This window comes from Onychostoma macrolepis, chromosome 22, assembly GCF_012432095.1.
Source record: "Onychostoma macrolepis isolate SWU-2019 chromosome 22, ASM1243209v1, whole genome shotgun sequence".
Taxonomy (NCBI): Eukaryota; Metazoa; Chordata; class Actinopteri; order Cypriniformes; family Cyprinidae; genus Onychostoma; species Onychostoma macrolepis.
In genome coordinates, this window is record NC_081176.1 from 26,643,246 (window position 1) to 26,668,803 (window position 25,558).

General features: G+C 36.2%; 1 protein-coding gene across 1 annotated transcript; it reads right to left on the minus strand.

The window, feature by feature from the left end:
- Positions 1–945: 945 nt before the first annotated feature.
- smc3 (structural maintenance of chromosomes 3) lies at positions 946–25,017 on the minus strand. Its single transcript, XM_058760410.1, is given in 30 exon segments — positions 946–1,657; positions 1,807–1,913; positions 2,433–2,610; positions 2,686–2,874; positions 3,515–3,727; positions 5,414–5,661; positions 5,751–5,859; positions 5,950–6,057; positions 7,910–8,068; positions 8,169–8,320; positions 8,976–9,128; positions 9,207–9,357; positions 10,341–10,482; positions 10,563–10,723; positions 13,488–13,587; positions 13,841–13,944; positions 14,937–15,150; positions 15,592–15,713; positions 17,481–17,645; positions 21,193–21,273; positions 21,381–21,514; positions 21,517–21,555; positions 21,798–21,915; positions 22,995–23,073; positions 23,163–23,242; positions 23,319–23,390; positions 23,608–23,675; positions 23,793–23,831; positions 24,187–24,262; positions 24,820–25,017. Coding segments are annotated over 30 exon segments (3,648 nt in total). The 5' UTR covers positions 24,835–25,017; the 3' UTR covers positions 946–1,585.
- Between the last annotated feature and the right edge of the window lie 541 nt (positions 25,018–25,558).

A 25,558-nucleotide genomic window follows, 5' to 3' on the forward strand; every position in this document is an offset into this window, starting at 1 on the left:
TCTGTTCTCCCAGCAGGCCACTGCTCACAAAACTGACAAGTTTAATGGGACCCTAACACTGTTCACAGAGACAGACAGAGTCAAGGGCAGATGGAAAGACCAAGTGCTTATAGGTTTGACACAGCACCTGTCAGACAACAAATTAACTTGTGTGGTGAACGACTGTAAAGCAGGGACAGATTTATGCGAGGTTTATTGAGGCCTCGCCGTGATTATGGGGTGGTTTCATCTGTTGATTATGTTGAGGGGCTGATCTCGGTCACCAGAGAGCGATTCTGGCAGAGAGAAGCGCGTGAGCAGTTAAGAGAAGAGAGATGGACAGGCCCAAAGGACTCTTGGACCGGTTTAGCGATCAGCTGAGCAGATCTGGCAGATAAAATTGCATTTGTGTTGTTGGCAAATGGAAAGAGGATCCAATTTCCCCTCAACGTTTCAGTGAACATGACTCACCTTTAACAGAATGACTACAAACCTATTACAGACAAGCATGATCATTTCCAAAGCCTCATCTCCACACGCAACTCTAATCTGCATAAACTCAGGCTTGACAGACACTAGGATGGAAAGCAATGACAGAAGCATTATAAAATATAAATATGTAAGTATTTCTATTATATTAAACCATATTAATATTTAACATTTAAATTATATGATCAGGGTTTACATCTTACCTTGAGATTTCTTTTATAGGAGATTCTCAAAAAACCTACAAAAACATAGATGATAAACAAATAAATAATAAGTGTATAAAATATAAAGTTCTATAATTTATGTACTATAAGTATATATTTATACACAAAATGCACTTACTTGTCTGAGCCAAAACCAGCCTCCAAATCTTGATTTTTTTTTTCAGTGTAGCACAAAACCAAATAATGACAAAAGCATTAAAACATCAAAAATGTGTGACACAGCACCCTCTAGCGGCAAAAAAAACAGTGCATGTTGATAAAGACCAGGGTTATTTTATTATTGTTGGGTAACAGAAAACACATTAAAAGACTATAAATCACAATGACCTAAAGAAGAAATGAAACCAACAAAACAATGGTAAAAACATTTAGGCTTCGGGAAACCTACAAAACGAGCCTCTCTCGTATATCACATAAAAAATTTAAAAAAAAAAAAAAAGGAATATGAAGGAACAGCTCATGCTGGTTTAGAGTATTGAGGAAGAGAGAACCAGTGCCAAACGAGCAGCCTGCAAACCGCAGCTCTTTAACATACACCTACCTGTGTATTCAGTCTCAGCAACTACATATGTTCCCTTACTGAAGCTTAACTCTGAAACAGAGCGACTGAACTTCCTCAACTTTAAATAATTCGGGCTGATGCAGGTGTAAAGCAGGGCACATTTCATCAAAATATTGAAAAACATGTTCAGTGTTTATCCTTGCAATACGAGAATTAACAAAGAGGAAAGAAAATATAAAATAACTGTAAAACGACAATTAGCCAGTATATCCTGTTCAGAATACAAGAAAAAACGTTGCATTCATTCCAACTGGGCTTTAAAAAGGAAACACACCAGTTGAGACGGGGGTGAGAAACGAGGAACATGAATGATAGAGGTGTATTGTTTCTCTTAGCCGTGAGTGGTGTCGTCCTCCACAAAGTCCTTCGCCTGCTCTGCTGAGATCACGTCGATGTGACTCACCTAACGAACACACACACAGTAAGTCTGGGGACCTCATCTGTGCAGCTTCAACTTGACAAGACTTCCATTTATAGTTCATTTTCTACGCAGAAGACTCATTTGCATTTGCTAATTACTTGGCACATCAGAGTGTTAACGATGTCTGTTACCTTGTTTCTGAATTTGACGCCGTAGAACTTGTCAGCTGACTCCAAAAGCTCAGGTCTGAAGGTCGTGGTGATGAACTGAGCATGTCCAGCCAGCTCCACGATCATGTCTGAAAGACAATACAAAATAGTGATACACCGCCTAAAAAAAACTAAAAAAATAAAATAAAAAAAAAACTACTAATACACTTAAAGCAGAAGCTTGCAACCTCCAAAAGCAGCAACTTTTTTTTGTAGTGGGAATGACAACATTTCCAAAAAATAATAATAAATACAAAACCTTGTTTGTAGTGAAAAAGGACATTCTATTTTTAGTGAAAAACAAAATGCTCGTTAAGAAAACAAAAACTTGTTTGTAGGTGGAAAAGGCACAATTTTGTACGTAGTAAATAGATTAAAAAACAACAACAAAAACAAAAAACATTTGTAGTGAGAAACACTGTTGTGAAAAAACCTTTGAAAAACAAAACATGAAAAGAAAAAAAAAAAAACACAACAACAACATTGTTTTTAGTGAAAGCAAGCATGTACGTACATGAATAAAACTTGATTTCACATATATATACACACACAATGTGGCTGAAATGTTGGAGCATCTCTAAGGTCAACAATGCACTGGCTGTTGTTACCTGACACTGCTTTTCGGTGCTGGGCATCTAGAGCCTGGTCAATTTCATCAAACAGGTAGAAAGGAGCAGGGTCGCATTTCTGGATGGCAAAGATGAGAGCCAGAGCCACCAGAGACTTCTGACCTCCAGAGAGCTGCTGCATCTCTCTCATCTCTCCCTGTTTCCCTGTGAACGACACCTGACGGACACACACGATTGGTCAAATATCAGCAGTAATAACTGCACTGCATTTGATTCTCAATCCTCTTCTTACCCTGATGCCCACTCCAGTGAACTGGTCTACACTGGGCACGCTGCTCTGGGAGGAAGATCCCCTCTCACCGTCCACTCCCTCGCCCTCGTCCTGAGACTGACCACCTTCAGTGTCGCCCTTCTTCATCACCAGGGTGGCTTTACCGCCAGGCACCAGCTTCTGAAACACCTCGCTGAAATTCTTAGACACCTGTAGGGAGACAAAGCAGGATGAGATGACATATTTTTTGCTTACTGTGGTAGAAAGTCGATTTAAAAATATTTTTTAACAAAAAAAGTAAACCTTTTTTGTGTTAAAAAGGAAAATGCAAAACCTTGTTTGTAATCAAAATACGTATTTTATTAATAGTGGAAAAAAACATTTCGTAGTGAATAAAATGTTTGTGAAAACTAAACATTATGAAAAAACAAAACATTATGGTGAAAAACAAAACCTTGTTTGTAGTAAAAAAAGACAACATTTTGCTTGTAGTGAAAACAAAATACTTTATAGCAAAAAACATTTTGTTCTGTTTGATGTGGACAAAACATTAAAAATAAAATGTTATGAAAAAATGTGAAAAACTTGTTTTTTATTTAAAACAAACAACTGTGTCAAAAACAGTAAGAACAAGCACGTTTTTAAAATAAACTGAAAAACAAAACATTTTTTAGTGGAAACAAAACTTTTTATCTGTGTCAAGATTAGAAACTTAAGCAATATTAGTTTTTTTATAATTAAGATTTATTTAAAAAAAAAAAGTGGACCATACTTAATTTTTTATTAGAGATGGGAAAAAAACACATTTAAATATAAAGGCTACTTGAGTGAGTCTGTCTCATAGTCGTACCTGTTTGAAGGTGAGCTGGATGGCCTCGTATTTGCGCAGCTCCAAGACGTTCATGAGCTCCATGATGGATTTGTAGCCTCTATCCAGCTCATCCTGCCTCTTAATCAACTTCTCTTTCTGCTCTGAGAAATTGACAAACTGGTCCAGGGCTTTTTTATTCACATGGCTGTACTTCTTCAGCTCTGTGTTACACTGCTCCAGCTTCCTGAACAACTACACACACAGAAAATAATTACAGGTAAATGAACACATAATCAGTGAAATAGTATGAAGCGTCTAAGGGGACGTGGTGACAGAAAACAAAATGAATTGAGAGAAGAACTTCTATTCAAATGCATTTGCGTTCTCTTACTAATTTTTTGCTTTCAGAAACTTTTGCATTCCTTGCAAGCAAATGCAGTTTCTGAAGGAAAATTTTGTGAGCAAATAAATTTAGCAAAAGTTTCTCAAGGTAGAGATAAAATTTTGTATGCAAATGCTAAGGTTTTGGGGTAATGAAAAAATTGTGTGACCGAATGCAAAGATTCTCAGGAAATGGCCAAAATTTGCAAGGAAAACGTAAAAAGTTTGAGTGAACGCAAAACTTTTCAGGGTAAAGAGAATTTTCGCAGTAAATACAAAGATTTTCAGGGAAATGCTAACATATTTGGGGTGCTTAATTTTGCAAAATTTCTGAAGGAACATAAATTCAGTGAGTGTTTGCATGGTTTCTCGAGATTAAGAGAATATTTTGCGTGTGAACAGGTTTTCAAGGGAATGTAAAAATTTTGTCAGCGAATGTAAACATTTTTGCAAGTTTATGCAAAGTTTCTTGGGGAAAACTGAACTAAAATGGGTGAAACCAAAGTCTTTCAAAGAGACAATATGGCAAGTAAATGCAAAGGAAATGTGAAAAATTTGTGAGCAACTGGAAAAATTTTGTAAACAAATGCAAGGTTTCTTGGGGGAAAGAAGATTTTTGGAAAGTTTGCAAAGTTTCTGAGGGAATGTGAAATTTCTGCAAGTATATCCAAGGTTTCTCAAGGGAAAGAGAAAATTCAGTTGACAAAGATTTTCAGGGGAACAATATTTTGCAAACGAATGGTAAAATTTTACAAGTTTACACAATTTCTTCAAGAAACTTTTGCATTTGTTTGCAAAATTATTAGAGACGTTTTCAAATGAATGCAAAAACACACACAGAGCTTTCATTAAACATCCATCTCTTATTTTTTCAATCATCACGTCCTTTTAGTAGTTTCGCAGAATAGAACATTAATCAAACTAAACACAGTTTGCGATCAGCTCCTACTTATCATTTTGCAAACTACAAAATGTGTCAATTTCTTTCACACCAAAATAACTTAAAATGAATGTTACGCCATAATTCCCACTTCTGAACCCGCAAGAGAAAATTCCAGAAGATAGCTAAAGAAACACACACAGAAATGGCACAACTCAACCTCCCTCCTCAACTCCGGGCACTGAAGTTCACCGTGAGAGGGTGAAAAAACAAGAGCGCAAGGATGGGGTAATGAAGAATGAGTCACCTCTGTGTAGGAGGGCTGACACACAATAGAACCCCTGACTGGAGCGGTGGAAGATCAACTAAGACACCGAATATGAGAGCCAGGTGGGAGGGCTGCGAGACTGGAGGGGGATGAGAGGGAAATCTAAAGCCAGACATGAGCCGAGGAGGAGGCAAGAGGCTTCTTCAAGGGTACCCGGTCATGCCTTGGTCTTCATACGATTACATAATACTCGTTTAAGACCTTATTTGCAACAAGCTATTTTTTGAGCAAGAAGGAAAATACAGTTTAATATCACTCTAAATGAGTCACAGGAAATTATACTGAACTTCACCTAAAGAGGAAAAACGTTGCACTTCTGGGTAAAAATATATGGTTGCGGTTGCTGTACCTGTTTTAGAGTAAGCGTCTGGTACTTTTCAAAGGCTTCTTGCGGCAGGGAGCCCAGCTCGCGAATCTTCTTCATGCATTCCTCTTTCTTCTTCAGTAACATCCCTTGTCTGTTGGTCATCTTCTCCAGCTCCTTTGTGTCGTGGTTGATGGCTTCATTCTGCTCCTTCTCGATGTTCTTCCAGCGCTCCATACTCTTCTGGTGGTCCTTTATTTCTACCTCTGTCTTATCGATGAGGGAGTCCAAATCTGAAAATTGAGATGAGAAACAAAATGCAGACCAACAAAAGTAGGGCTTTAAAAAAAAAAAAAAAAAAAGATAATGAGTCTTCACTCACCCTCAGATCGAGCCAAAGTGTCTTTTATGCGTTTATTAATGCCATCTAACTCTGACGTTGTCGCTGTGAGAACGGTTCCTCCTTCGGTTTCTCTCAGTTCATTCAATTCCTACACAAACACACACTTTATTATCGTACTACATGCCATTGTATTTCATAACGTTTTTTAATCGGTGAAAAAGAAATCCGGTCTCTTCACCTGCTCGACTTGGTCGAGACGTTTGCGCAGGTTTTCGTTGAGGTACGTCTCCACCCTGGTCATGATTCCCTCCAGCTTAATTCTCTCATTCAGCAGCTGTCTGTTGTCCTATAGCAAAAACAGGCCACACATCTTTAACTGACCCCAGACTGAAGGGCCAAAAGCCACATGTTCGGTTTTAATCGTTTATTAAAAAGGCAATTTTAGACTAAAAACATAACATGTGGCTTTTGGCCGCATGAACGTACATCTAAAGGAATAAATGAAACTCATATGCATATGCTTCAATACTAGGCCTGTCTGAGATTACAAAAGCAGACAAATTAGCAAACCAAATTGAAGCCCATACAAAAATAACAAAGGCTAATGATGTGGGCGGTTATACAACATTTAAAGTAGCTTTTCAATTGTTTGCTGTGTGTGTCGTGTGTCGGGCTGGAGGTGGGAAAGAGCTGCAGCTGTGGCTAACAAGAACAAGAGCTTCAGACTGACTAACGCAGGGGTGGCCAACGTCAGTCCTGGAGAAACCTTGATAAAAACTCACGTTCTTTTAGCTTTCTAGTCATTAGCTTGCTCAGGTGTGTTTGATTAGGGTTGGATCGAAATTTTACAGACACTGGCTACCCATGGACTAACACTTCTCAGATGAGATTATGGCTATCTAATAGAGATATCATTTACATTCAATGTCCAGCGACTACTTTCTTGTAGCCTTAGCTTGTAAACACCACTTTGCGACTTCACTAATCAAATTAGAACTGGCCTCAAGAGAAGGTTTTGCCATTTCTGTGCACATCAGATGGCCAGTGATCAGTCCATTTTGACATCTGTACCTGTTGCAATTCATCGAGTTTTATTTTCAATTACATTTTTGTAGATAAATGATTGTTGTCGATGTAATATTTTACATTTCAATATATGAAGAGTTTATTTGCAAAAACGGATAACTTTTTTTTTAATTTTCAAAAATCATGTTTTTTTTATTATGTTATCATGTTTTTATTGTGTTTTGTGTTGTTAGCTGTATTTTTTTGTTATTTTTTAACCTAATCCAAATAACCCGACTACAGTATGATTGAGATTTATTGGAATGCACAATGAAAAAACATGATTTTTGAAAATTGTTAAAAATTGAGTCATCTGTTTTTACAAATTTATATTTTTGCTTAAATTTATTAGACCATCACCACCCAATGTATGGTTTGTGCCACAGCTGCCCCAAACTAACAGCATTGGTGAACATCAAAATAATATTTTTTTAATGTTTCTGTAATGATTAATCCACCAGTATGTGTACGCTCTTTAGTCACAGTAGCGTTTCTAATGATAAAATTAATTGTTGTTATCTATGAATTTACTGTTTTAAAAGAAATTAAAATAGAAAACGAAGAAAAATAGTAAAGCACTTTAATAATTTTTTTCAGATACAAAATATTAATGTTTTTGGTTATGTGTGAATAAAGCCTGTTTAGTTGTTTCAGTTTGTTATTTGCCTAATAAATGACAATAACATTTTTAGTTTTAAACAGATTCCTAAAATATTTGTCTTTACTCTTATGAAAGGTGCTCTAATAAATTTATCCACATACCATTAGAAAAATTTATTATACAATTTACTGACTGTAATTGGGCATCTGAATAAAAAAAAAGTACTTTACAGTTTTTTCTGCCTGTCTTGTAAAACAGTAAATTTGAAAATTATTGAATAAAAACAATAATTATATTTTAAGCATTACAAATACTGGATTAACCATCACAGAAACATAAGAAATGTTTTTGATATTCACCAATACTGTCAGTTTAAGGCAGCTGTGGCCCAAACCTTATACTGGGTGGTGGTGGTCTAATAAATGTGTTAAGCACTGTATATATATAGACATTCACAATGTTTTTCAAAATCAATATGTAACAATGGGAAATAACTGAGTTGATGATTTTTGTGTTAATTGTGTTGCTGAACCTGTTGCAGCTGTCTGATCTCGTCGTTGAGGTCGTCCACTCTTCGCTGGTCTTCTAAACTGAGCTGAGAGAGCAGGTCTGTTCCCAGCTCTGCCTTCAGAGACTCCCGCGTGCTCTCCATGGCGTGCAGACTGGCCTCCAGACTCTGAAGACTGCGTTGCTAGGGAAAAACACCAGAGAGAAACCCACTTAAAGATTTGGTACACAAATAAAATAATAGCAAACAACAGTAGTTATGGTATTACAGTAGCATGGGTTACCTTGGGCATAAATGTTTTCTCTGACTGCTGTCTCTTCTCCTTTAGCATCTTCATCTCAGACAGTATACTGTCTCTGGATGCTTTGAACTTCCTCTGCTGGGTCTCGATTTGCTGCATCTGATTCATCAGCTGGTCAATTTCATTATTGATACGTAGAGAACTGAGTTAAGGAGCAGACAAGAACTCCCTTCTTGCTTTTCTGTTATATTAGTATTATTTATATAATATTATAGTATTTAACAACGTTAATTAGCTTTTATTTTTACATTTTCAGTTATTTAAATTTTAATGTTTTTCGATTTAGCTTTATTTTTAGTGAGCTGCCAAGACAACATTTTTAATTTTCAATCCAATATTTATATTTTATTTCCGCTTTATTTCAATTAACAAAAACACACTTTTAATAGTTTTAGTTAACAATAACGCTGATTTTTGAAATACTGAAAATATAATCAAAATCCGATTGTACTAAATCCACTTATCTCAGCTGTACAAATACTTTTATTTGTCCTGTTTTTGCTACGGCTGAGAAAATGATTACGTCATCATATTCGCTCTGAATGAGTCAGAGTACGAGTCACACAAAGCCAATGCGTGTTGATCAAAAACTTAAACCAGCTTTAGATGAACATCACTCGAAGCCTTGACAGTCACGTCCACCAATCCAGACACATAATCTCTCATCCCTCCATTCACTAATATAGCTCACAGATGACCGCATACATGTTAATAACTAGCTGACTCATTCTGGGATCCTCTGTGACCTCGTGTCAGTAAGCCTGTGTGAGGCGTATATGAGGAGGATATGTTCAATATTTCTACGCAGGTTCTCGTTGAGTTTGGCCTCCAGTTCTCCGAGCTCCTCCTCGGCCTTCCTCATGTCCTTCTGCAGCTCCAGACGGGACTTGCGTGTGTCGTAGTAGCCACCGGTCAGAGCGCCACGATGACTCACCTGATCACCTGATACACCAAAACAAGGGTTTAGAAATCATACAGACTGAATAAAAGTAGTACACCAATAGGACAGCATCGATTTACCCTCCAGTGTGATGCAGTCCATGGTGAAAGCTCGAGCCAGCTGAGTGGACACCTCCATACTGCGGCAGATCAGCGTCTTCCCAAACACGTGTTTGAAGGCCTTGTCGAAGTTTGGGCTGTAACGGAGCTTGCTGATCATGGGGATTGCATCCTACAGCAAAGGCAGAGAAGGAATTAGAGGCTATTTTCAAAAATTTCCACTTAACAGAATAACAAAAATATTAAAACAGAAAAAAAGAAAATGAGCTTTGTGTTAATTAATAGGGTTATTAGAGATAATTAAAAGCATAAAAAAAACAAACACATTTTCATTACTTTAAAATAAATTTCTAATGAAATTTTATTTCAGATTTATAAAAATTAGCTAATTAGAAGCACTGAATTAACTATCAATAAACAAATATAAAACTAATAAATAAAAACTAGACACACACATATGATACATATAAAATAAAATTAAAATTAAAAACACAAAAAACATGGCAAAATTTCACTAAAATGAAAGTTAAAACAGAAAATATAAACATCAAATTTAACTTAAAACAATAACAAAAAACTTAATTGTATAATAATGAAAATAATCCATAATCAAATAATCAAATAAATAAATAAATAAATCAAGAACAGGACTTGTTTTGTACATCAGGAGTTGACTGGATGATATAAAGTGAGCATTTCATACTGAAAATGAAAGGTTTTTTTGGCCAATATTTTTCCCTTGGGAATAACAGACAGACTCACATAGAAGTCGATTTCAAATTAAGCAGTTTTCTGTTGCTCAGTGTCGAATCTATGTGGCCAAATTGAATGAGACTAAAATCTGTGTGGGGATCTTTTTCGCCCTCATGTGAAACTCCAGTCTGTGTGAACTCCTATTAAAATGACAGTGAAATTTCACCAAGTAACATTCAGTGTAACTGCACCCATTGTACTGAACAATGTGCACAGTAAGATCTTTTCTTTTCTGTATTGTGACATACATTCAAGAGAAACAGGTTACTGAAAAAAGTAGCGACTTGGTTCTATCATCAGTCGCTGATTGGATGGAAGTAGATCTGAATGGATCAAGTAAACATGCATTTGGGAAATCCAACAGGGTGCATTTTAAATGTCATGTCAGTGGTGTAAGCTTACATTAGTCTCAGGGTAAGCGGTGTCCCTGACATCCAGTTTGCTGAGGGGCAGGAAGGTGACCTCTCCTGGCAAGTTCATCTTATTAAACTCCATCAGAATCTTGGTGCTCACTTCATCCGTTTCCACGATGTGGTAAAACAGCCTGAACAAACCCCATCACTCTCAGTTCACACACAGGACAACATTAAGCAGAAAACACTAATAATAATCAATGTGTCTGACCTGGTGCCAGCGGTCACCTCCACACAGGTGTAGAAGGCAGGTTCACACTCAAAATTGTTCATGACGATGCCGTGGTAACCATTGATGACGTGCTGGTTGATGCCTTTCCGGCGGAAATGTTCCAATACTTTATTAATGCTGTCAATGCCATTCAAAATAGCCTGGTGAAAAAGAAAACATCATGCAAAACATTGCGTTTCAAAGTTCGTACTGTCATTTCAAGCCAAGATGACGATCTGAAATCCTGATAATCTCACTTCATCTATACTGATGTATATTTTTGTAATGTGGGAGAGTTGCTATAATTAGTGACTGACTCAGTCCTTGAGAAAGCATCCAGCAGCCAAGTTGAGTTTAGGAGGTATGGTTCAGTTCAGCCGATACAGTGAACCGGTGTGGGTGGCATTTTTAAGTGAGTTTAAAAACATACACAATGATTACATATAATGAACTCTGGGGTAGGTTTGTATGAATAATCACAATAAAATCAAAATAGTGATATGGCTTAGTGTGATTATCAAATCTCAATGGCTGTGATTTAATTAAAAATAAGCACTGCATATTAAGAGTTAAATGTGCCACTGTGTTCATTTACACAGAAAGAGCTCGTGCCGCAGTGTTTTCAGTTTCTGATTCGGTTCAAAGTAAACAAACGAAGTAGTAAATATTAGTAAAGTAAATGCTGCTACAAATTGACAACCTTCTGCATCTTCTCTAAATTTTGGTTGCTGATAATGTGCATTTTCTGGGAGCAAAACCAAGCGCCAACAATATTCGAAGTTCAAAAGTGCTGTTGTCAACAAAATATACACTTGAAAGGCTTCCTGTGTTTTCACCAATAGAAAAGCTTGGTGTTAAACATTTGGGTTACACTTTATATTAGGTGGCCTTAACTACTATGTACTTATTGTACATAGTAACTACAGTGCACTTATTGTGTTCATATTGTATTGCAAAACACTTTTGCTGCTATTGAGGTGGGATACGGGTAAGGTTAGGGACAGGTTTGGTAGTATGGGTAGGTTTAAGGGTGGGTTAAGGTTTAAGGGATGGGTCAACAGTGTAATTATAAATGTAATTACAGAAATTAATTACAGATGTAACTACATATAGGTATTTTTAAAAATATAAGTACAATGTAAAAACATGTACACAATAAGTAACAAATGATTAATTTAAATGTAAGTACATAGTAGTTAAGGCCACCTAATATACAGTGGGACCAACATTTGAAATGGAAGAAATTAAGACAGAAAATATTAGAGGTGTAAATGCTACTGTCGTATGGTTTAAACATTTTTTTTTTTAAATAATCGAAAAAATTATATATATAAAATATTACTGTTTTTAAATACTAATTTATACTATTTACACTAATATTTTACAGTGAAATATTACATTTATATTTTTTTTGTTTATTTAGTACTATTAATAATTAAAATAAAATAATACCTATAACCAATATTCCCTCAATTTCTTTTTCTTGCCGAGCAAAACTTTCTCTATTGGGCGGACATTTCGGGCACCTGAGCAAAAACATTCTTTATACCCTGTACTGTAACTTTTAACTTTAATGTGCTATTTATATTTGATTTGACCCTTGATGAACCTAAAATGTACATCATTTAGTTAATCTGAGAAAATTGTTTTTACATTATAATACACTGCCGTTCAAAAGTTTGGGATCAGTAATGTTTTTAAAGAAGTTTCTTAGGCTCATCAAGGCTGTAGCCTATCTATTTGATAGAAAATACTGAATATTATTTCACAAAATAATATTGTGAAACATTATTGAAATTTAAAAAAACTATCTTTTCGGTTTTAATATACTTTCAAATATAATTTATTCCTGTGTAGCAAAGCTGAATTTTAACATCATTACTCCTGTCTTCAGTGTCACATGATCCTTCAGAAATCAGTCTAATATGCTGTTTTTTAACTGTTGGAAACAGTTGTACAGATTAAAGTTTTTTGGGACCTGTGATATTTTTAATTTAAAAAGTTCAAAAGAACAGTGTTCATTCAAAATAGAGATTTTGTGTTACAATAAACACTATTCAAAAGTTTGGGGACAGTAAATTCTCTCTTTCTTTTTTAAAGAAACTTTAAAGAAAGCTAAAGAAACTTTATTCAGCAAGGATGTGTTAAATGGATAAAATTGATAGTAAAGACTTGTTAGAAAAGATTACTATTTTGAATAAATCTTTTAACTTTAGTAATCAAAGAAGAAAATAACCGTTTCCAAAACAAATATTAAGCAGCACAACAGTTTCACTGTTGTAAAACAGCATATCAGATCAGCAACACTGATGATAAATCAGCATATTAGACTGATTTCTGATCATGTGACACTGAAGAGTAATGCTGCTGAAAATTCAGTTTTGCTTCAAAGGAATAAATTATATTTGAAAGTATAGGTATTAAACTAGGAAACCAATATTAGAAATTGCAGCCTTGATGAGCAAGTGACTCCATTAAAAACCAAGGTCAATTATTTATTAGGTTTATAATATAGGCCAAATATAATATAATATCAAAACAAACTATTCAAACTGATAGAATAGAATACAAACTGAAGCAAAGTTAGCAAGTTAAATATTTTCAAAAAACCGTGAGCGTGAATTCTTCTATAGCTGTCTAAACATCCCTATGAAGTAGTTTGCACAATGCACCTGTGTGACTGTAGCTAAATGTCTCAGAGTTCTGTTACCGTTCTGTGCCCATCATCCGTTATTTCCAGCACTTAATCAAGCCACTCTGCTTTAATACAAGACTATTCTGAAGTAACAGAAAATATGTTTACATTACATTACATTTAACAATTATAAACAAATATTATAAAAATAATACACGAATGATTTGTACACCATAAGATCAGCAACATTCACTGTGTTCAAAACACACAGGTCTGTTTTGGTTGCTAACCTTTCCGGTGGCTGCTCGCAGTAGCTGTTGTTTCTTCTCCAGCTCTTCTCGTTTGGCTGCCAGCGCCTGCTGTTCTGCGTTCTCCTCTCTCCACAGGTAGCTGCAGGAGGAGGGACACGGACACACCCATCAGGCCTGGCTCACAAACGCTACGCCTGGGTTCAGCAGGAGACCCTATTCTATAGCCCTTCGTGCTGTGAAACCTATGGCTCGTGGATTATTAATAACTAAAATGCCAGGTGAGGAGGGGAACGGTTCGTATAGGTAATAAGAAAGGGTGGGATGTTGGAAAACTGGACCAAAGCCAGATATTTTCCCATGATGCGTTGGGAATAGGAACAGGTGGATCTTACTTTCTCTCGCTCTGAAGTTCATCTTTTCGGTTCTTCACCTCGTAGTACTTCTTGTCCAGCTCTTCCACTCGAGTCTTCACTTCACTCAAGTCCTGGTCCAGTTTCTGCGGCCAAAATCAAAGTTGAGAAGAAATGTTGAAGGTTCAAAAACATCTTAAAGGAATAGTTCACCCAAAGTTCATTTTTTGATAAGTTTAACTCATCCTCAGGTAATCCAAGATGTAGACGAGTTTGTTTCTTCATCAGAACAGATTTAGAGAAGTTCAGAATTGCATCACTTGTTCACCAATGGATCCTCTGCAGTGAATGGGTGCCGTCAGAATGAGTGTCCAAACAGCTGATAAAAACATCACAATAATCCACACAACTCCAGTCCACCACATAACATCTTGTGAAATGAAAAGCTGTATGACTGTGAGAAACAAATCCATCAAGGCGTTTTAACTTTAAAACGTCGCTTCTGATCAAAATTTAAAGTCATAATCCATAATAATGCCTCCCTACAGTGAACAAGTCCTGATCCCGTTGTCTCTCACATCAAAATACACCCATACACTTTTTAGAACCAATTGGACCATTTTTCTTTGTAAAGTGTTTGATTTGTGCATATTTCTCTCCTGATTCAGACAAAAAGACTAGAGAAAGCAAATATTTTGGATTATAGACTAATTTTTTATTTTTATTTTTTAAATCAACAGCAACAGTTTGAAGTTACAAGCATCTTGATGGATTTGTTTCTTAAAACACACTAATTTTCACTTTTCAAGACATGAATTGATGAATTGGAGTGGTGTGGATTACTGTTATGTTTTTATCAGCTGTTTGGACTCTCATTCTGACGGCACCCATTCACTGCAGAGGATCTTTTGCGGAGCAAGTGATGGAATGCAAAATTTCTCCAAATCTGATGAAGAAACAAACTCATCTTCTATGTCCTGAGGGAGAGTACTTTTTTCTTTTCTTTTTTTTTTTTTAATCAATTTCTCATTTTTGGGTGAACTATTCCTTTAAAGAATAAATGCTTCCCATAAAACTGGCAAAAGTTACACATCTACTATTTAATACCAAGACGAGCATTAATATAGCCAAATCTTACACTATACTGTTCCAGGTTTCTCTCTTTATTGGCCTCAGTGTCCTCCAGATCTTTGTGGATGGCAGCGATCTGCCGTTTCTTGTCATTGATGGCTTGATCCAGAGACTTCAGCTCTTTCTTGATCCATTTATCCCTCTCTTCTTTAGAGGTGAACTGACTGCCTCGGCCCTGTTTGGCATACAGGTCTGTTCGCTCTTGTGTGGCTTGAGCCAGTCTGAAAAATACACAAACAAACACAAAACAAATGACTCCACAACAAAACATACTTCAAACATTACTTAACACCAAAAGCATTTGAAAAGCACTTATCCTCCTTAAAATGACATCTTGTGAATGGTTGAAATAATTTGTGGAATCATGAAAGGGACGGAACTTGATTTTATACACACGGATAGGACACAGTCAACTGTTTAAAAATAAATACCGCCATTGTGATAAACTCTTACAAAATCAAAAGTTTATAAATTTATAACATAGTAGGGGTAGCAATAAGCAAATTCTGGTTTTGGAGGACAGTAAAAAATATTAATTATTTGTAAGAAAAAAAAAAGTGTCCCACCCCAGCTTCCTGTTTCAATAGTAAGTACGTCAACACAAAAAAAAGAAGTCCATGCTCCCCACTTCATGGGCCCTTGCAACACTTCAAATAGTTTACCGGGAAATTCCTCGCTCCTCTCTTTCTTTCACGGTGTTAAATTTGGGCTCTGTTTCCTGCAGCTCCTTCTGTTTTTCTTCAATCTTCTCCAGTAACTTCTGACGCTCTTTGAGCAGCCGTTTCTGTTGAACAGGAAGCGAGAGGATCAGATTATTGAATCACAAATAACGACATCAATTCTTGAGTCTCGCCTCTTTTTATAGAAAGCCTAAATAAATTTTGCACAAATGCGTAAGGAGGTGTTCATATTTAAATGGAGAAGAATAAACTGCACACAAGCAGGTGTGTAGATTCAACGTCATGAGCAGAACAAAGGGGATCTCCATCTGAGCAAACCTACATTCACATTCACCAATCAAAGGGCAAATGACGCACTTCTGCCTCTCCTCCATAGGAAAGCACACACACACACTTGGCCAGGTGGGGCTAATCCCTCTCTAAGCCAAGCCGGGATGCAGGAGGGCCGACCGAAAGTGTGTATTTCACACATACAGGGATACACAAGATATACGTGTGTATACGTCTGGCTACGAGCCTGGGCTGGAGTGAGCGTGTGTAGATAGTGACGCAGACGGAGACACTGCGGACCCTCTGTTCACTAGTGCCTGCCAGCATTTCCTGCAGCTCTCTGGCTGTTAATGTGCATTTATGAGTGTGTTTGCATTTGTGAGAATGTATATCAAACTTGCGTGTTTGCTTATGTGAATTTGGTCACCGCTTTGTTTTCGCAGCGACCAATTCAGCAACAGCAATAGAGAAAAGCAAGCAGGAGAGTATTTGTTTGAGGAAATGGAGTTTATACTTCTATGCAATCTTGTACGACATGGAGAGTAAGATATATAAATAAGTTTTTTTTTCTTTTGTGGTGAAAAATGTAGTTTTATTCAACAAGGGTGCACTTTAAAGACATTTATAACGTTATAATGACATATAATGCCCTATGATTTCTGCCATGCGGAAAACGCAGACAGAATCCAGTTATAAAAATCGAATTTGCAGTTTAACACAGAATGTTATGGAATTTGTCAGTTTGGATTAATTCATAAAAAGTCAGTCATTACACTTCAAACAAATCGCGATGTGGACTATAATCTGTAAATATTAAGATGCAAAAATGTATCTATTTAAATATGAATCCTACATGTTCTGTGTGAATGAATGGGGCAGACACGCGGTTTTGTTTACTACACATATACTGAAGCGCATGTGACGTTCGCAGTGATTTCTGCGCCTGTCGTCTCACTAAATGAGAACATAAATACATGAACAACATCTCCAGAACTGCTCTGAGAGTCACTTCATGAGCATTTTACTATTTCATTTGAGTAAAACCAGCGTCATACATATATACACACAGAAATGTAATTAAACGGTCTCATAAATAAATGCTGTTCTTTTACACTTTCAAAAGAATCCTGCCAAAAATGCATCAGTTTCCACAAAAATATGAAGCAACACTGTTTTCACCATTGATAATCATAAGAAATGTTTCTTGAGCAGAAAATCAGCATATTATGATGATTTCTGAAGGATCACATGACACTGAAGACTGGAGTAATGATGCTGAAAACTCAGCTTTGCATTACAGGAATAAATTACGTTTTAACATATCTAAATACACAATAGTTATTTTAAACTATTCCACAATATTACTGTTCTTACTATATTTCAATTTGATCAAATAAATGCGACTTGGGTGAAAATAAAAAATAAATCTTATAAATGGTAGTGTAAAATCACTTTAAACTTTAACAAAAACCAAAGTAATTATTTCCAAATAGTAACTTTATCTTTTCCAAGATGGTACTTCTTCGAAATGTGTATGTGTAGAGTGCATGTGTGCCTGTAGCGTGTGCATGTGTTCGTGTGTGTGCGTCTGCTAGTCGTACCCTCTGTTCGCTGTTTCCTGCCAGCTCGTCCTGCAGATCTTTGGCTTTGAGCTCCAGTTTGGTCCTCTGTTTGATCTGCTCCTGTCGCTCGGCGCTCAGCTGTTCTTTCTCCTCCTTCATGGCGGAGATTCGAGACTTCAGCTCTCTCACCACACGCTCGGTTTCCTACAGAGACACCGAGGTTAGATAAGATTACACAATATAAGCTGTTTTATGACGTGTGAAGGCAGATTCTAAGCAAATCTTCATATTTTAATACTTTACTTTCAGTTTGTAGAGTCAATTTCTTAGAGACACTGGATGTAATGTGAAGTTGAAATCAAAACTAATCTCTTTCACAAATGATCTTGGTCTTATTGAGCTTGATTCATCAGAGCATGTTAATCTAAAAGAAAAAAAAAAGAGGGGGGTTTCCCTTCTTATAATGCTTCTTTGTAGAGGTGGGCAAGGCGACCAAAATTTTATATCACAATATGAGTAATTTTATTCCATGGTAATGATATATCTCACAATATAGCTATTTTTGCTTTTAATGGGGTTTTTATGATATTTTATACCACAGAAATTGCATAATTCTTGTCACCAGTGTCAATATCACCAAAAAAAAAAAAAAAAAAAAATCTCACTGCTCACTGAAGACAGGTAAACAGTGAGTGATTAAATAAGAAACTAATTACAAGCAATAGAACAAAAAAAAAAAAAACTACAAAAGAACAAATAAATAACAAATGCTATATACTTTGCATAAAATAATCAAATGTATAAAACACTGCATTTTCTTCACTGTTAAATTAAATACATATTTCTTATTAAAGTTGCAAAAGTGATTTAGTCAAGAGCAGAGGGAGATTTTCTCTCTTTTGTTGTTAATATGAATGACAGACAGCAGGAATATCAGACTGCTTTCACTTTAAGAGCTGCCCGGATACAGTATACTGTTACACATTAGTCTCAGCCTCAGAAGTCACACCCACAAACCGTTGGCTGAACATCTGATGCATATCGCACACAACAATAGAAACACTTCAGGAGTTTCAAAGTCGTCATCGGATTGGTTGAATTATACAGAATTTCCAGATGTGTGTCGCATTCTTTAACATTCCGCCTGGAACCAAAGATGCCGTGATGCCAAAACCCCATCACGAAAGAAGAAAGCCGCCGTGTTTACAACTGTGATGACGAGTGCTTATCAGGATCAACTAAACGCTGGATTTTCAAAAGTATGTGAAATATTTAAAGTTTGCAGCATAGACTCTTTAAAATATGTCCAAGACATTTACACTAATAATGTCTGTTATTATGGGAACATTTACACGCCACTAAACATGACACGACAAAACGAAACAAGTCCTCTTTCACTGCTGATTGTGTTTCAATGGCTTAAAATCACTTGTTTTTAATCTGCAATTAGGGCTGCAACAACGAATCGATTAAATCGATAAAAATCGATTACTAAAAGAGTTGGCAACGAATTTCATAATCGATTCGTTGTCACGCGACGCGGAGACGTTTGATTATTTAAAAAAATAATCTCTCTGGCGCACTGACGCTAGCAGAGTTCGGCGCCTCATAGACAGGCGGAGCAAAATTTTTTTTTAAACGAGCGGAGGTAGAGGAAAGATACATGGCGGAGGCAGAGAAATCCGTGCGACCCAAGTCATCCAAGGTGTGGGAGCAGGGGCGGCGTTTCCGTATGGCAGAGAATAACAGTTGCCATACCCTAGCCCAGTCAGGTGCTGTGAAAAATTATCCAAACTTGAGTCGCTTATAATTCGTTTTTATTATTTTAAATCAGAGAGTTTTAAAAATAGTAAACCAATGATAAGCATTAAAATAACTTGTCAGTAAAACTTCGTAACGCCATTGGATCATCGAGCTCTCAGCGAGACCTCGTACCTTCACCCCGCCTCCATTCAGATGGACGCGCCGCGCACAGCCTGGAGATGAGATCTCTGCTTTTTCGTAATGCAAGGGTGAATAAATAATTGGTGTTTGAATAGTACAGCGTTTTTTTTAACTCAAACACTATGTCAGTAAAGGATAATGTTTTTGTGTGTTTGAAGAGTGGAGAAGAATTAGTTATTTGCCGTCTATATACTTTTTAAATATCCTGTGCATAAGCGCTTAATTTGAGATTTTGGCCAAGTGTATTAAACAACAAGAAAAAACTAAGCGCCCATATAGCTACAATAAAAGTTATATAACCTGTAAAAGTCGATGAAAGCATATAATGCAATGCACTTGCTGCTTCAGATAACAGTCACAGCCATTATGACAGACAAAACACTCCATCTCCGTCATTCTCTGTTCAAAAACATTATTAACTCCATTTGGGCTTGATTTTGATATAATGTTAAGTGCAAGTGTCTGATACAATACCAACGCTAACGACGCAGTGTTGTTAAATTATTGATTTTTTTGCCCCAGATTACTAGACAAGAAAAATGGCATGAGAAAATTAAGTGATGCTTAAAACTTCTGTTTGAGATTATATCTCATTAAAATTATTTTTCTTACCCCATTGGCAGATAATTTTGCTTGTTTTAAGCAAACAATCACTTAATTTTGAGGTGTTTTTTCAGAAAACAAAACAATTTCTTATGCTATTTCATGTGTCTAGTAAATGTATCTTGATTTAAGATTTTTTAGATATTTGGACTGAAAACAGGACAAAACTACTAAGTCAGAAAAGCATTTTTTGCAGTGTATATTCTGTGCTTTGTCCCATATAGATTATTATTGACAAATATATTTGTGTGTGTATTTAATTTTAAAATTCTTTTATAGCACTTGGTCATCTTAAGCTGTTTTTAAATGTGGTGTATAAATGAACCTTGCACTTACTACAATGATGGTAATAATTTAATGAATAAGCTTCAAGTGAACTTGAGAGAGAGAGAGAGAGAGAGAGTGAGTGTGTGTGTGTGTGTGTGTCAGTGTGAGAGTTTGAGAGTGTGTGCGTCTGCAAAAGTGTGTGCATCTGCAGTGTAGTGTAGTGAACAAGTTCTGACATTCAAACAAATCCTGTTACATTTTCTGATTTGTATTGTTCTTTATTTTTTATAAATTATTTATTGTTCTGGCAGCTCAGGTGGCACTTTATTTTTAAAAAGAAAAGTCTATATATTTGGCAGATGTAAAGCATACATGTGTATGTTTTTTGTGTTACTCCATTTTTATTTTATTTTATTATTATTATAACAGCTCAGGGATGTTCAAGGAGCAACATGTTTGTGCACTTTCTAAAGATTTTAGTTCTGTTTTTGAATAAAGGGTTGGAAATGAATGCTTTTCTTGTTCCCCCCCCCCTGATTCATCGATTAATCGAAAAAATAATCGACAGATTAATCGATTATTAAAATAATCGTTAGTTGCAGCCCTATCTGCAATGCTTAAAAATGTGTGCAAACATTATGTTTTCGTGACCACGTAGCACAGCAACATCAGGTGACCATGTAACCAAGGTAGAGACGATAGTCTAAAATCTCTACCGGTTAATCATGCCTACTAGTATATCACCCACCCTTAAGTCTTTAGGTTTTTGTTATTTGCCGACATGTGAATGCAAAAGCTGGTTAAAAATAAAGTATAAATGCACTACATTTTTTTTTTTTACATTTTCAGAAAAAAAATTGATAAATGCCCATGTAAAACGTTTCAGTGTTTTTAGCACTTTTCCAGAACAAGAACAGACTGAAGAGCTCAAGTTTACCTCCACTTTGTCTCGAGCATCTTGTTGAGCATCTCGCAGTTGTCGAGATTTGTCTCCACAGGTCTCTCTCTTACTGGACAACTAGATGAGGGAATCACACAATCTTTAAATCATCAGCAACAAAGCATTATACAGTGCTGAATGCAAATGTATTTACTGTTTGATAGTGTGTGTATTGATGTGTGTACCTCGTCCAGTTTGGCCCGGGTCTCGTTGAGCTCCTGGTTGTAGATGGTGTACTCTAGAGCTCTTCTCATTTTGTCCCACTTCTGGTACTGAGCCAGTTCCTCTTTCTCATCCTCCAGAGTGTGAAGACGCTCTCGATGTACTTTAGCAGCTCATTAATCTTCTCTCGCTTTCCCTCTGTACACACACACACAAGAACAGACTGCACGTCACAAACCTTTGACCATAAAAACAACAACAACAACAGTAAAGCATCTACTGCAGTGTTGCCTGCACTGCTTTAGCGATTCATTGAAATGATTTGGTTTCACAAAACCAGTTTTCTTACTTGATAGGCTATATTTCCAGATTGGAAATGATAAATGGCATTTTCACTTTAATGACACATTTGAATAGAAACACATCAGTGAAGGGTCTACCTGTTTCCTTCATGAGCGAGATACTCTCCTCTTTGCGCTCATCGTAGACTCTGGTGCCGGCCACCTCTCTGAGGAGCTTCAGACGCTGGGAGTCAGGCGCCGTTGCCATCTGATTGATCTGTTTTCATGTTTCAGAGAGTAAAATAAGTGTAACAAAAGTGAGTAAACTCATTTAGAATGTGTAACAACAAAATCAGCACCACTTTACTCCCAAGAGCCATGTTTTTGTTTGTAAACGAGCATTAACGTTAATGAAAAAGATGCTACAGTCCCAGAGGGCTTTTAAAAAAGATAGTTCACCCTGAAACAAAAATTCTGTCATCATTTAATCACCATCTCATTATTCCAGACCTGTAGGAGTTTCTTTCTTCTGTTGAACACAAAAGAAGATATTTTAAAGAATGTAGATAACCAAACAGCTGCCATTGACTTCCATAGTATTTTTTTTTTTCATATAATGGAAGTCAATGGCTACAGTCAACCTTCTGGTGACCAACATTCTTTAAAATATCTTCTTTTGTGTTCAACAGAAGAAAGAAACTCATACAGGTCTGGAATAACGTGAGAGTGAGTAAATGACAGCAATTTTCATTTTCATGCTGCGTTCACACCAGATGCGAATGAAGCGTTAAGCGCGAGTGATTTACATGTTAAGTCAATGCAAAGACATCCTGCGGCGCGAATTGAGCGTTTCAGGCATTTGACGCCCGTAACGCGTGATTCGCGCGAGTTGAAAAATCTGAACTTTGGCGAATATTCGCACCGTGTTAACCAATCAGGAGCTTGCTCTAGTAGTGACGTGATTACGACGTAGCAAGCGGAGGCAGAAATCCAAACAACAATGGAGGACAAAATCATCGTCGCTGTATGTGGATACCCGGAGTTGTACGATACATCTTTGTACTTTTATAGAAACAGGAATAAAAAGGATCTTGCTTGGAAGAAAGTGAGTGAGGAGGTCGGACAATCTGGTAAGTTGTAAAAAACGCTCTGTTCGCATCTGTTGTGAAGTGAATTTCACACGCGAATGAAGTGAGTAAACTCAAAATGTTCAAGCGTCCAACTACGCACGATTTATTCGCACAAGTACTCCTGGTGTGAACGCCCCATTAGATTCACTATCCCTTTAAGTGACAACAGGTTTGAAATAAAATCATGAATAATTGTAAACACTCATTAATAACTTGTCCCATGTACCTTTCCCTGCTTGACGATGTAGTAAGGGTTGCTGCGAGAGAAACCAGCGCTCTCTAACAGGTTCATCACGTCGTTCTTACTGAAGCACACAGAACACAACTCATTTGGCTACAGCTCTAAGCAGTCAAAGCTCTTCTGATATGTTAGTGTTACAAGAACTAAACTTACGTGACCATCTTTTTGTCCAAGAAGTACTGGTCTTTCTTTGCTCCGATGACACGGCGCAGAGACACCTCTTCTTTATCAATCTGAGGGCAATGAGGTCTTGTTACTCGCCTGCCTTTACTTTAGTGCGCTTCTCAAAATTTAGGATAAATTTCTTACCGGCAGCCTGTTGTCAGAGTTGTCGAATATAATTTCCACAAAGGCTGAAATGACTCGAGGACCAGTGCCTTCCTGAAAATTACATGAAAGTACATGGTTTAGCAGGGTTAGGGAAAACTATTTTGTATACAAAATTAACAAATAATATTGAAAAATAAGAAATAATCAAGGAAAATAAATTAATGTTGTGTAAAAAAAAAAAATCTATAAATAACACAATGTTTTGTTTTTGTAAATTGTTGAAGTAAAATATATAAAAAATAAAATAAAATAGAATAAAATAACTCACGTGAAGCAGAGCCAGACGCTGCTCTGGACGAAGATGACTGAACTCATCACTGAGTACAAACTGTATAGCTGATGGGGAATAAAAGAAAATTGCTCATCACGAACTATTCACTCACACCATCAGTGTTTTGATGTATTAAAATGTATAAGATGTCTTTAAAAAAAAAAAAGTTATCTTTTACTTACCATAAAAGAAGTTACTCTTTCCTGATCCATTTCTTCCAACTGTGAAAAATGAAATGTTAAAAAATTACATACTTTTAAAAATATTATATTCACACATTATTATTTATAATTTTATAGCTTTATTTTACTTTAAATTCTAAATGTCTTATTTTTATGTAACTGTTATGTATGTCATATATGGTTTTGTATTTGACAAATTAAATGTAATTACATATACATACTTTTACACACATTTCCAAATATAACATAAGGCAAATGTGTGTTACTGTCTGATTTTAAATACATATTTAAAAAGTATATTACATTTTATACCATATTCTATTTATTGATTTACCTATTTTACATATTTCTGCTATGATGAAAAGGTCACATGCCAAGAGTGGGACAGTCTTACCTATAACATTGTGTTTGGAGCTGAAGGGATCAACCACAGTCTGATCTCTGTAGCTGCGAAACCCCTGAATAATAACCTAAAAAACACATTTCACAAAATATTACATACAACATCAATGTTATGTTAGAATGCGTTTCATCCAAATATGCTAAAAAAAGTAAACAATGTGCTTAAACAAAAGTATAACCCAAACAAAAACTTACAGAGATATGTCTGTGTATATAAAACAGCACTTTATGGTATTATCATCATGTACATAATGCAACACGCCGTATTAGTATTTACATAAAAACCAGCTATAATTTAATTTTCTACTCGTAGTTTGCTCACATCTGAACAGCAGCAGCAAACAAAAGTTAGTTTCAGTAGTAAATGTTTAATATAAATGTTGCATAATAAATTAGACTGCAATATTTTGCGGATTTTGACAGCTAATGCTAAAGCTAATGCTAACTTCATTGAAGGCCATGTACTCGCCGAAACTTACAACCCAGCATGCTCAAGATTAAGAGAAAATGCGTTTTTGTGCACATCTGGCAGTTAAAATATGTAAACAAGTAGTTGAATCGCATAATTCAACATATAAATCATAATTTTACACGCAGCGCGTGAGTCGCATCTCAAGTCACTTACCTGTTTAATGTACATGGCGGCTTATGCACAAAACTCTCCTCAGAAACCAGCCGAATTAAACACCCTCCTCCTCAGAGAGAAGAAGGGTTTAGGAGAAGATAAATATGCCTGCACACCGGATAAATTTGTCCGATATTTACTCCTCTGGACTATCAAATTTTACTTTCCCTCCCCTCACGAAACAGACATAACAGTCAAAATGGCGACAGTCAGAGGCGGGACGAACGGACGAGTCTACTTGACTTTTTAGGGGGATTTATGATTATTGTTTAATATAAATGTTTAAAGGAATAGTAATGGGCCGCAGAAACTTCATATTTCAAGATAACTTAATTATAAATGTCAATAATTGAATTTTAATTGAGCTCCTTGCTTTTTCATTAGTTTCATATCCGTTTTGTCTGTAACGCTCCCCCTATTTCTGTAAACTTAGTTTAGTCCGTCGAGGCAGAGATTGGGCGCCAAGAAGACAGCTGCTCTGCAGAATAAACACTTGAGTAAAGCATGCTATGCCCATTCATCATTGTACCTCCTTTCACGTTTCTTTCTTTCTTTCTTTCTTTCTTTCTTTTTAAATTCATTTAATTTATTTCACCAACGGAAAAGTACCATAGTATTGCCTGGACCGCAAAACCAGTCATAAGGGTAAATATTTTTAAATTGAGATTTGTACATCATGTGAAAGCTGAATAAATATGCTTTCCATTGATGCATGGTTTGTTAGGATATTTGGCTGAGA